This window comes from Neodiprion lecontei, chromosome 5 (assembly GCF_021901455.1).
Source record: "Neodiprion lecontei isolate iyNeoLeco1 chromosome 5, iyNeoLeco1.1, whole genome shotgun sequence".
In the NCBI taxonomy this organism is placed as follows: Eukaryota; Metazoa; Arthropoda; class Insecta; order Hymenoptera; family Diprionidae; genus Neodiprion; species Neodiprion lecontei.
The window spans coordinates 9,872,243-9,885,595 of NC_060264.1; the positions used below are offsets into that span (position 1 = coordinate 9,872,243).

Here is a 13,353-nt window from a genome sequence, read left to right on the forward strand (position 1 = left end):
CGGTCTGCTCGTGACGTTCAATTAATGTAACGCAGTTTACTCGACGTGCGGTTTTCGGGTCACTATCTGCAGGGTTCGTTTCAAGGGTGCTTAGACGTTTTTTTTTTTTGTTTTCAGTTTTGAGTTGTAAATTGAATAATCCGAGCTTGTCGAATTTATCTCACTTTACGTCACGTTTACTGCTTATTTTTCATTGCCGTTATTGGTTGCGCGCCGAAGCTTCGTTCGAGTAACATTTTCATTTTGTCCAGCTTATCTTTGTACAGCCAACTTTGAATTATTCAAATTACGAAATATACTTTCACCAATGTTCCCGCTTTTGTTTCAAATGTTTTGAGAAGTTAGGGCTTCGTGCTCGTTTATACGTTATACCGAGTTCGTTCCACGAGCTTATCAAAAATCCAATGCACCCTCAAGCCTGTTTTTTTTTCGGAAAATTCGCTTCCTTCATACGATCCGTAGCTGAACGATCTCCAGATTTCTCTATAGCCAAGCCCAGATGAAGACTCCTGATGGTATAAGTTTGTCGACCGGTTCCTGGACAAAGCACGCTTCGCCGAGACCATCTCAACTTGATTCTCTCCTGCGTTCGTGCCGCTACTCTTCGACTTTTGTCGACCAAACTTCGTTCCTCTTTGCCATTCGATCTTCGCCGGTTATGCGGTAGGAAAATTAATACTTACACAACGCGCAAACGAGGCTCTGCTAATGAAACACTGAGATAAATATTAAGTTCCGGTTACCGCCAAGTCCTTAACTATTTTCATTTTTTACCACAATCGAAAAATATTGTTCCAGGTAGAAAATTAAAATTAGCTTTCTAACCGTTGCCGGAAAGTCTAGTATCCGTTACTATTCTGTCTCATTACGATCACTGTTGCTATATTTTCTTGTAACTGTTGCGAAAATTTAATGCTTGTGCAACGATAAATTGACGTAAAAGCCTTGTTTAACTAAAAAAGTAGAGTAAACCTCAGAAACTGATTTCTGTTTTACTGAATTTTTCTAGTTACTGTAACAATCGAAATTTTTCTCAGTCTAAGACGCGTTAATTATTGCCCGCTGTTTCCTTTGTATAATTTTCGTACTGCTGTAAATCATCGTCCGTCATCGATCCGTACCCAGTAAACATGAGCCGGTTAAAATGTGGTTGAAGAAACGTTAAGGTCGTATAATTATGGTATAGGTAGAAAATATTACCGTGTTCGATATACGGTAATTTTTCAGTAAAATATTAATCGTTGTCTCTCCACAAATATTATACGATTTTCATTACACGTACATTTAAACAACGGTTTCTAGACTAATAATCAACGTTTTGTTTACTAGTTCAATTGCTAATTTAAATTCGTTAAAAACCGGTATATTTATAGATATTAAAATACAAATTTTCTACGTTTCATCGTCAACGTTTTGTTGTGGTAAGCGAGATTCGTAGTATAAACGTGTGGTAAAACCGTTTATATTTCTAGTCTTATGAACAGTTAATATACATGTTTTATTCCTTCACCGGTAACACAAGTTTAACGTTTAATTCACTGCTTTTCTACAACATTTAAACAACGGTTTCTAGACTAATAATCAACGTTTTGTTTACTAGCTCAATTGTCAATTTAAATTCGTTAAAAATCGGTATATTTGTAGGTATTAAAATACAAAATTTCTGCGTTCCATCATCAACGTTTTATTGTGGTAAGCGAGATCCGTAGTATAAACGTGTGGTAAAATCCATTATATTTCTAGTCTCATGAACAGCTAATATACATATTTTATTCCTTCACCAGTAACACAAGTTTAACGTTTCGTATAGTTACCATACCTTGCCAATATGTTCTCATTAATTGTTTAATAATTAAGTCAATACACTTTTGATCTACTGATCACATGTAATACGTGAAAATTACGTCGTACATAGACTTGTCATATCGATACACAGAATTATATACCTACTCGGGCCGAAACGTAAACAAGATTTGTTTCGTACCTTTCTGACCTTCATATCCAAGAATACTACCCTTTTCAACATAGTGAGGGCAGGAATCAACTTTTACATCATTTACTTACATATTGCGATGTTTGAATTTGGAACTATAATCATTATATTCAAGTTTTTCTCATGTTAGCAGTGACTAAAATTCAACGTTTTGTTATCCTCCTCAGCACGTTTTTCTGATTACCTTAAATTTTGTAAACAACTGGTCATTCGATTTCCAATCTTTTTTTTCATTCGATAAACTAGTAAGTATCATCAAAAATATGAAAAAATTCAGGTGACATAACACTAGAAGTGATAATTTTATTCTACGTAATATTGTAAAGTAGAACAATATGTTACCTCCATTTTTTCAAATTCTTTTCCTTGTGTTATTGTTAATTCCCTAACATAGGAAAAAAAGTTGAAAAATCGATGAACAGATTTTTTTACAAAGGTCACCAAGAAATTACGTAGTTGAGCATATAAGTGCATCCCTTCGCGGCGTCTTTATTAATTGTAAAACATACGTTTTCCTATACCATAATGTATATATTGGAATAACCCATGCTAGGAAAGGGAGTGGCCGTAGATGAAGCTCGTGTACCATGGATGTTACATATACGTATAATGAGCGCATGTATCAAACGACAAGCGGTCGCGAAGAATCGAGAATGTCCGAGCGTGAAATACTCGCGCCTCTTCTTCTGCCTCTGATTGGCTCGCTAGGTCAGCGTGTTGTAACTCGTACGGTTCCTGCACGCTGAGAGCCGAGGACGACGCGCCAGAATGCCCCCCCCCCCACCACCGTTCGCGAAGGCTCTCAGCTCACGCGATCAGTGAATCAGTCTAATTTGACCAACTTCCGAGGTCAGTGCACGTCCGTGTTTATGTGAGCCTTCATAAGCTGGTAAGTACAAATGTATTTTCTATTTGGAAAAATTTATCACGATGATTCAATACAGACGAAAATGACAATACAGGCGTAAATAACCTGACAATAAAAAGAAGAAACAAATACTTTGTGATTGCGTCGTACTTGCTTTTGAACGTCGCCGAAAGGATGTAGGCACAATAGAATTGCTTGTAGATAATGCTATAAGAAGCATGTCTATGGTATGGAATATATACTGATTGCAAATAGAAGCCGCAGATATTTATTGTTAGCTTCATTCTTACTTGTGCAGGCATCGTTTTTCTTTTATAAGGTTATCCAGTGAAATAGATCGCTAACACATACGTATCATGTACGAATGAACGATCATTTAGTGGCTGCATCTTTTCCCAATAAACACACAGTGGTTGAAATGATATATAATAGACCTGTCAAGACACGTTGAGAGAACGTTGAAATGGCACATAAAGATTATTCTACCTAGAATACAGGTGTTAAATACTATGTATTTTCAGGTATTTGACGGATTAGCAGTGATATCGAGGAAGTGAATGCTCCAGCTGCGGTCGAATAATAATTAAAACTTATGCGTACTGCGTACCTAGACAACGCTTTCTATAGCGTCTGTGTTCTTTTTTGAAATAATGTGCCAATACTTTTTATTATTTTACTTTGTCAGGATTGTGATTTTTTACCTAGTCCCGAGATGAAAGTTAACAATTTTCCTCGTTAGGGTATAATCATTGTATGATTATTTTGTTTCATGTTTTATTTCTTATCAAACCTCTTGTATCGGATATAAGTTTTTGTTTGTTCATGTTTACTTAATTTTACTATTTGCTATACTTCTATACTCTTGTGAGTACATCTGTACAATTGAGGTATGCGTATATGTAAAAGACTGTATGTTTATTTATACATCCCAGTCAACATTCACACAGTTACATCGTTGGCATAATAAAATGTCCGCATCAACGATACAGACAAACTGGTATATAAAAAACTACTGTTATGTTTCGGATACATTGTTAAAGCGGATATTTCGATACGTGTGCAATGTAACTATTGTCATTGTTGCCTTGGATGAAAGTACCTTATAATAAATATATATCATGTTTCGCAAAGGTGTGTGCTTTATCTCATTTAGTTGTCCTGTATTTCTCATAAGAATACATAGGTGTGGATGTAAAATAATTAATATCATTTAATTGGTGCAAGTTACCATTACTGAAATAGCTAAGAATGTGAGCGTTGCTGTATCATCTAACCCCTGAGATAAGTCCATATTGACCATACAAGAAGCTTTTAACAGCTTGTGTATTAATATAGTACATGAAAAATTATACCGAAAACATATTCTCAAGTTGGTTGTTACACGTTTATCGGAACCGCGTGATATTCGATTAAGTGTATTCAATTAAACGTATAATAATTGTTTACGGATATCGTTTTTACGTTAAATCAACACACATTAAGTACGTGTATTATTATGAAAAAAATTTTCCAATGAACACGCTTATTAAACGTGTTTGAACCACGAAAAATGGTGGCTATAACAGGTATATATTAAACGTCTACGTTAACATTTAAATTGCGTTCTTTCATACTTGTTTCATTACGTTTCTGAAAACCGTAATTTCGACGTTTACTTCAACCGTGGAATATCCGGATCATAATCACTAACAGAAAACGTTGATGAGCGCAGTAGAAAAAACCTATATCAGGGCGGACATTTTTCACGAGAAAAAACGTATGTGCTGAACGATTATTCAACTATATACAACGTTATTTTTCGACGAATTTCTTACGATTTATTTACCAGCAATGTTTATTGGGTATTCGTATAATGATCGGCAATTCGATGACGCCGAGTTCGAAACGACGGTAGGTAAAAAATGTTGCAATAAAATAATAATTAAAAGATAATTAGCGGGGCGAAGGTGAAATTCAGGTGGGCTTGGGGCTTTCCTTTTTTCTTATCGTAAATTGGCGAACCTCCGTCTGGGTCTCGGCTCGATCTCGGAGCCAAATCCTTGGAATGCGTCGTATAATTTGTGTAGACGAATCCGGTGAACCAGTCAAGTTGCATACCTTTGTCGGGCGGCGGTTGCACGCACAGACCTCTATACCTGGCATTCCGAGGAGTGAGGTGAGGACCGGCTTGCCCCTAGACCTGGTTCTTCGAGGATTCTGTTTCATGTTATAACTACAAACCGGCACTTCGTCGAACCTAGTTAAACTGGATTTAGTTTTTTTCCCCAGTGATTGTGTTACCACCGAAGCCGGTTATAAATCAATCTCGTTTCTTTCAATTCTACATTATATACGCACATCACAAGCAGCATCTTTTTCCTCATTATTCGGTTAAAAAATTCTCATTATTCATCGTCACGCTTTTCATTTTATCGTTTCATATTTCTGTTTGAGAGAAATCATTTTCCGTTTGTCTCGTTGTAACTTCAACGAATGTTATCCACGTGTTCAACTTACAGCTTACCCTCTCATTTCATCTTTTTATTTGTTAAAACTCGTCCTGTTTTTTTTTTTTTTTTGTTTGCCAAGTTTAAGAAGTTTGCGCGGCACCTAATTGACAACGAATAATCCCTTTCCCGTCGGTATTGACCCAAGGTTATAGTCGTGGAATAATCTCGTATTTCCTGATCAGGATCGGGTTATTGTTGCAATTGTCCGCGTACGATGGTTTCGAAGTATAACGAATCGCATGTAAACTCTTATTGGCATCGATCGATGATTCGCAATTCATTGTCAGTCGAAGTACCGACGAGCCGAGAAGTGGTTCGGTGTTAAATTGACCGTTTGAAAGAAGAGCGTTTCGGGTGGATTGAACAAATCAAACGACAAGTGCGAAGCGTATTCGCGTATACCGATGGCACGGCAAAGTGGCGCGTCGACGAAATCGATATTCGCTAATTAAACGCGAAAAACAAGCCTCGCCGGATCTTTATCACGTATCTTTCTGCATCTCCTCGTCGAGATTTTCCGTACCGTAAAGGCCTCTGTTTTATCTCCCTTCGCGTATGATTGTGAGCGACGTTGCAGGTAGGCAGGAACCTGCAATCGTGAACTCCAAGACGCTTATCGCCAAAGTTTTCTCCCGCAGCGTACTGCTCAGCTTAAAGCTTCCCTCGCAGCAAAGCTCCCATTGTTTAGCTTTGTACGTACCCACCACCGTATATATGTATATACTATACGCGTCGGCTTAACTCGGCATGCATAATTTATAAAGACCAAAATTTTGGAATTACCGTAAATTGAAATTCTCGGGTAGCGTTGCGTTGCGACTCGCTCACTTGGGTACGATTTATTTATTTACTTATTTTTTTTTTTTCTATTTTCTTGGAAATGACGATTTTTCCCAACGTTAACATTGACACATTGATTAATATCTGTTATTTACTTATTGATCTTTCAACAAAGTTACTCTTGACTGCCATTATCGTTCAACAATTATTATTGCGACCCGATTTTTCACACAAGGATTACGATCTGTGTGTTTGGAATTGAACTGAATTTCAAACCACTTTTATAGTTCTGGATCTAAAACAATCTGATTAAGAGGGCATTTACGGTCATAAATCGATTTGCGGTTTTTTGCATTTTTGTACACTTTCATCCCTCCTCTGATTAGATTCGTAAAAAATTATTCGGGGTCAAAGACCTTCAATTTTTATTAGTCTGCGTACGGCCAATTTATACACAAATTAAACTTTGAATGCATTTTTCTCTACTTTTGATTTTTCAAACTTGCACGCAGGGTTTCTCCTATAATTTTTAACCGATTGAAATCAAATTTTCACACGTTGTTTTTTTCAAGTATTTTTCACAAATTGTCATAGGATTTATCCAAAATTCTCACCCGGGAGTGAGATAGTCCAATTTTTACGTTGAAAAACGATTCATTTTTCGTCATGATATTTAAAAATAACATATTTTCTTTCAAAATGAAGCTATCCGCAAAATCATATGACTATTTGTGGGCATTTGCAAGTAGATTATGCAAGAAAAATCTGTAAGCCATGCTACAAATATTAAGTGAAAAACCTTGCGCGCAATGAATTTTCACATTTTTACACTCTGTTAAAATTGCACTCGGTGCATCAACCTGTTACATAATTTTTAGGATGTAATGAGAGAAATTTACTCTAAGAGATGTGCGAAAGGCATACCTAAAACCTCTGAAATTTTTAAAACTTTTTCTAAATGAGAAAAAAATTCACCAAAATATCCAAGAATATTCTGAAATTCCTGTAAATACCCGCTTAACCTTGCAAAAATGACCTGATATTCCGTTTCTCTTTATAATCAATAATTGTTGTGTAAAACTTTATCTTAATCCATTTGCTAACAGTTACGTGATAACCGAGCTTCTCCAAAGTGACCTGCACAAGATCATCGTCAGCCCGCAGCATCTCAGCGCAGATCACATAAAGGTCTTCCTGTATCAAATACTGAGAGGTGAGTGTAGAGCTTTTTACTTCCCATTGTCGCGACCTATTTCTTTACCCGGCATGTATTTTGTCAAGAATCAAGTGCAATTACTTTACAGCGCACACCAACGAAGGGTATAATAATTTTGGGAGTATGTTTAACGACTACGTATTATTTTTACAAAAAACTTTTCCCCCTGAAACCGGTCTTTTTGATACTCGCAACGATGCAAGCCTGGTCGTTGTTACTGAAATTAATTCGAATATTATATTCGCGAGTCGTATTTCATTATTTACTCAAATTTTCACCCGAGTAATAATCCCGCACTCGCTTCTACCCAACCGCGTGTGAGCACGATATAGACGAGTCTGGAATTATAATAGGCAAGAAGCGGAAATTCAATTCCGAGCGTACTCCGAGTATTAGAAAGTTGCCGTCTATGTAAACCCTGCTGCTTCTCCTTACCTCGTGTGAAGACGTTCGTAATAATACTTAAAAATCTTCAAACAAAAAGATCTTCTTTCGTCGCTACATGCAACCCCTCCCCCCCGCCCCCGCACACTTTTCCGCCGATTTTATTTCAAGCTGTAATGGTTTTTTTTCCTTCTTCTTCTTCACTCGCACACACGTGGCGCGAAGTCCGTTCATTCTGTAGTTTAATTTCCGGCCAGAGGTCAGAGCCGCGGATAATTTGCATACTTTCCTAAATATAGATCTTGAGAGGAACCACTTACACGGTCTATAATCTTCCAAAGGGTCACAAGTATTTATAGATCTGTATGGGTTATCCTCTTCGTGAAAGCCGAGCGAGTGAAACTTCCGTGCTGAAATTTGGGGAGAAAAGCGACTCGAGGGACGAAAGAAGTTGAAAAATGGCGTCAGAGTTTGAGCGATTGAATTGAACGACGAGAAAATTTGTTCTTTTAATTTGTTTTCTTCTTTTTTTTTTCCTCACCGTTTTGAAACCACATTCCACCGTCAACTTCAACACGTTAACGACGATGTGTTGATTTTCACCGCGGGGTGCAGAGCACAGCCTCTTGCTCACAGGTGTGTGAATCAATATTCATTTCGGCTGGGTACTTTGAACCTTATAAGGGATTATACGAAGGCCTGGCGTGGAGTGGCTGAGGAATGACGAGAATAACGAATCTTCTCAAAAGGTGAATAACGGTCTTGGGGTGACTTGGGGGAAAAAATTTTTGCTACAGATTACAGTCAGCAAATACAGACATGTTCAAACAAACCGTTTTCAATTTCATAGGGATCCTTGTTTACTCGGGACGAGAACAGAGTTTTTACAGAAAGTACGTGTTTTATCTGACCATGACTGTTTTCTAAATATCGAATGAATGAATAACGGAAACGAATGAAAATAGAAGACTCGTGATCGAGTCCTTGAGATTCATATTATTCTAAAATGTAACGGAATCTGTGAAGAGAGTCCAAAGTGTAACACAGTCCGTTTGAAATTCACGCCAAATAACACGAGCTGAATTTCTTTCTTTTTTTTTTATATACTTTCACTTCTAGATTTCGTACACGAAATTTGAACTCTAAAAGTCCGAAGATTGTTCTACATTTGATGTTGTCTAAGAAACTGTGGCAGAATCAATATATTTATAGGAGAAGGAGGGAGGAAGGGAGAAGGAGAAGACCAAACAGAGTAAATAACGAATCGAAAAAAGAAGGAAATTCGGGGTTGGCCCGAAGCTCTTTGAGTCTGTGAAAGGAAAGTCGCGAACGGTAAAACTAATGGAAGCCAGAGAGTTTCGAGGGTTGAGAAACCCCTGGTACAAGTCCCGTGCTTATACTTTCTAGTATCGTGTATGACATCACGTGAATTAAAACGAAATTAAAACCCCTTGGAGCAAGGGAGCTTTACATTGGATGGCGTAGAGATTCCGCGACTCGGTCCCGCTCTTGACAACGAGGAAGATGCAAATAACGCGGAGGTACAACAAAGGGAATTGTGCGCGGAGTAGACGCGGCCAGAGGATCTCTTGTCTTCTCCATTCCAAATGTTTAGTTGTGTAATTCACTTTTCGCGTTTCACGTTGCCATCCATTCTGTACGAAATCATGTTTAGTACGATACTGTCCTGGTAGAAGCGAGACTGACAAGGGGAGTGTCAAACTTGGGAATCACAGATTTCCATCACTTTTATATATATTGTAGGGCAGGGTCCCCTCAATAAATATATAAACCGGCAAGACGCCATTCGTTTTTATTATTGAGAAATTTCAACTCAAAGTTCTATATGTAACTTAAGTAGAAGGAACCTTTTTACCGGTTGCAGCAATAGTTCCGTGGCGTAGCGGTAACGCTCTTGCTTACTGAACGACTTTATTTTTGATAATATTGATTACTTTGTTATTATAATTATTACAAATCCTATTTTTATCATTTTTTGTATTTTTTCCTAACTTAAAAATAAAAAAATAATTTATAGAAATATTAATTATTAATTATTTATTTTTGTATTAAATAATTTATAAAAAAAAAAAAAAAAAAGTAACTCTAACGGAACTTAAACAGCCGTTCGGTCCCTCAGTAAGCAAGAGCGTTACCGCTACGCCACGGAACTATTGCTGCAACCGGTAAAAAGGTTCCTTCTACTTAAGTTACATATAGAACTTTGAGTTGAAATTTCTCAATAATAAAAACGAATGGCGTCTTGCCGCTTTATATATTTATTGAGGGGACCCTGCCCTACAATATATATAAAAGTGATGGAAATCTGTGATTCCCAAGTTTGACACTCCCCTTGTGAGTGTTGAGCTACGCTGAAGCAGTGCAAGATACGAGTTGCTGGCTAAGTGAACAATCGTCAAACGATTACTCGACATTGTACATTACGCGTAGATACAGAAGCAAGTGACAAAGCCTTAGAGAGAGAGAGAGAGAGAGAAACCTCAACCCCTGAATTACAGTGCATCGTACCCCGACACAAGATGTTGGAGTACGTGACGCTAATGCGGGTTTTCGAATACCAAAGTACGAACGGAACGAAAAGCTTAGCTTTTCAAGTATTCACAGCAATTAAGATTTAATGGGTTTGGCGGAGTGATTTTTTTTTGGCCTTTGTCAGGGATGTAGATCTGGTGGAAAGCGTGATGTTACGACATGACGAAAAACACACCAAACAAGGACTCCGATTAATTGATCAAGGTAGAAATTCATTTCCACTTATCCAAGAATAAAAAAGTTTGTCTAATCGTCGTGAGGTTGATCTTCGTAACGTTAGTGGACAACTATGAATTTTATGGAGAAATCGTTATTTCAACAACTTCACAACATTAGGATCATCTCGGGAATTCCGTAAATCGTTCCACAGCAATATATTATACTCATCTTTTCCAGACTCAGCTTCTTCAACGTCACTCTAAGGCTGCAAAATAATGATTCTTTCCATGTAGTGTTTAGTCACGTTAACGTGACCAATTTCAATCTCGTAAGCTATCGAGCTTGCGAGAAGCGAACTGTTGATATGAAACAACCATAACAATTCGACTACTCGGATTCTTAGGGACTGGCCATAAACTACGCAACTCTATTTTATAAAGGCACGTGGTTTAAAAAAAATTTACATATTAAAAAATGAATAAACAAGTAGTTTCTTCGAAATGTTTACTATTCTATAAACATCCGAAGTAACAAGTGACGAGACTAGCCTCACGTGTAAATCATTTGAACAGGAAGAGAATTTTTCTCAGCCCTTTCGTGATAATCAAGATATGTTTTAATTGTACCCATTATGACGGCACATCTTTCCAACCCGTGAATAAGAAATAGATACACTGAGAAAAATTTTATTTGTTACAGTAACTTGAAAAATTGAGTAAAACAGGTATCGTTAAAAAAACTGTTCGAATGTCATTGGGATTACGAAAAACGAGGTACGCGTAACCATTTTGCGCGCTATTGTCGATCCTTTTTTGGTAATTGCAACGCAAAATCAGTTTGTTCGGTTTACTCTACTTTTTTAATTAAACAAGGCTTTAACATCAATTTATCGTTGCACGAGCGTTAAATTTTCGCAACAGTTGCAAGAAAATATAGCAACAGTGATCGTAATGAGAATGAATAGTAACGGATACCAGACTTTCCGGTAACAGCTAGAAAACTAATTTTCATTTTCTACCTAGAACTGTATTTTTCGATCGTGGAAAAAAACGAAAATAGTTAAGAACCGAACGGTAACCTTTACTAAAAATTACTCTCAATGCAATATTGTCCGTGGAAAAATAAATTAGTATGCCTTAATTGAAACCGCTTACCACAGAACAGGACCCTTTTAGACTAGCTATTTGGTTTATGGACGGCCCTTTATTTTCGTTTCGGATGCGTGTTCCATGATCCACAGTCTGAGGTGTAACACGTCGCGACTGCAAGTCTTTTGTCGCGGTATCTTGACATTGCTGATAATTTGTACCGCATTTACGGCCACCCTGTATACCTTTTCACGTTCCTTGTTTGCTGTCCTTTTCTTCGTCATATTCGTTTCTCTTCTCTCGAGCGCAAAAAACGAGCGAACCTCCGAATACCAACCGCCTACAAGCCAGTTTGCCAAGTACTTAGCACCCACCAGTGCACTACCGCGACGACTCCTTCTCGCAAAAGGGTGAAATTATTCTAGCGTTTCAAATAAAGGAGTGCTGCAGTCGAGTCCCTGTGATGTAGCTGACGGTATATTATATTTGAAAATTAATGCAAATCTCGGCAAGTCCGCGAGTGCATCGTGAAAAGTCTTCCCCTCTTCAAAAACCCTCTTTACGCTGCTTTTCCTTGCCTCTTCGTTTTTACTACGGAATACATGCGCACATGTGGAACATGTGACATGTTCAAATTTTATGGCATCGTCGAGCTGCATCTCGTGCACTTATATATAGCCATCTCGGAATCGTGAATTCACTGAGCGGTAAAGATTGACGTGTTATCTCAACGCCTTACGTCGTTCGGTAAAAATATTTATAGAATTACATATTTCAGTGAATGTACAACGTACGATTTTATCGCTCGTTCTGAACTGCTACTATAAATATTACAGTGGATTAATCCTATTCAAGAGTTGAAAATAAGTTGAAAAATTTGACAACACTGACATGGCCGAAAAAAATTAACGTATTCAGGGTTTTAATTTTTTTTTTTTTTTTCTTATTTTTGAATAGGTACGAAAGATATTTGTGCGGGATGTCCAATACTCTGGATGTTAGTCGTTGGGTACCTGAAATCACTGAATAGTCAAAAAAGATTTTTACTATACATCAGTTGTCAAATAACCACCTGTGACAATGGGATTTTTTTATTAATTTTATATTTTAAAACCGACAAAGAGAAAGAGAGCAAGGATATTTATTATTCAGTAAGTAGCTTTAATCACGGTAACTGGGTCATTTTGTTCCTGGTAGTCGTCTAAACACGATACGTATATCTGAAATATAAATCTATCACCTCGTCCCTCATTCCAAACAACACTCGCAAGGAAAGTATCAGAGCTACCCGGATTACGGATTCTACCGAAACTTCAAAGCGTGTAGCTTTGGTCTAAAATATGGAGTCTCTGATGCGTAACTTTCTCTACTAGATCTTTCTTTGCACAATTCACAACAGGTCAAGTTGCTTAAAATGCGCAGTTTTTACTTCTTTATAGCTATGAAATAATAATATATTCGCGTACAATCGAATCTATAAGAACCTGTCATCGAAACTTTAACGGCGAACAATAAAAATTGACATCTAAGGAAAAAAAGCACAACAGGTTTCGTTCGTTCGTATTATCAATTTTACCCAAAGTGAACAGAGGCCTATAAGATGAAACTATACATCACAGGCTTCATATTTCAGGCCAAGGAAACGAACCGAAGAATTTGAGTAAAATCCACGATTCAGAGGTTTGATACTCTCCTTGTCAGTCATATCCAAGTAGGTGCCAGGATCCATCTTGAACACGGAGACTTACACTTCTACAGAATTATGCCTCTCCTTAGGAAGACCAATTGTAAAGCTTTCAGGCAAACTTTAACGCTTTGACAAA

At 37.4% G+C, this 13,353-nt stretch overlaps 1 protein-coding gene and 1 long non-coding RNA gene across 4 annotated transcripts in view; both read left to right on the forward strand.

Moving 5' to 3' along the window:
- LOC107223234 (serine/threonine-protein kinase NLK) overlaps positions 1-13,353 on the forward strand; it is a 145,519-nt gene that overhangs the window by 114,020 nt on the left and 18,146 nt on the right. For all 3 annotated transcript variants that reach the window (XR_006904295.1, XR_006904296.1, XM_046739412.1), the window contains exon 4: positions 7,237-7,343. Coding sequence is in view for 1 of the 3 variants with exons in the window: in XM_046739412.1 (XP_046595368.1) it covers positions 7,237-7,343 (107 nt within the window). In the remaining 2 variants the exon portion in view is untranslated. The remainder of the gene's footprint in view (positions 1-7,236; positions 7,344-13,353) is intronic.
- Positions 1,332-3,991, forward strand: LOC124294432. Its single transcript, XR_006904297.1, has 2 exons — positions 1,332-2,882; positions 3,383-3,991. It is a non-coding gene; the product is annotated as an uncharacterized LOC124294432 (long non-coding RNA).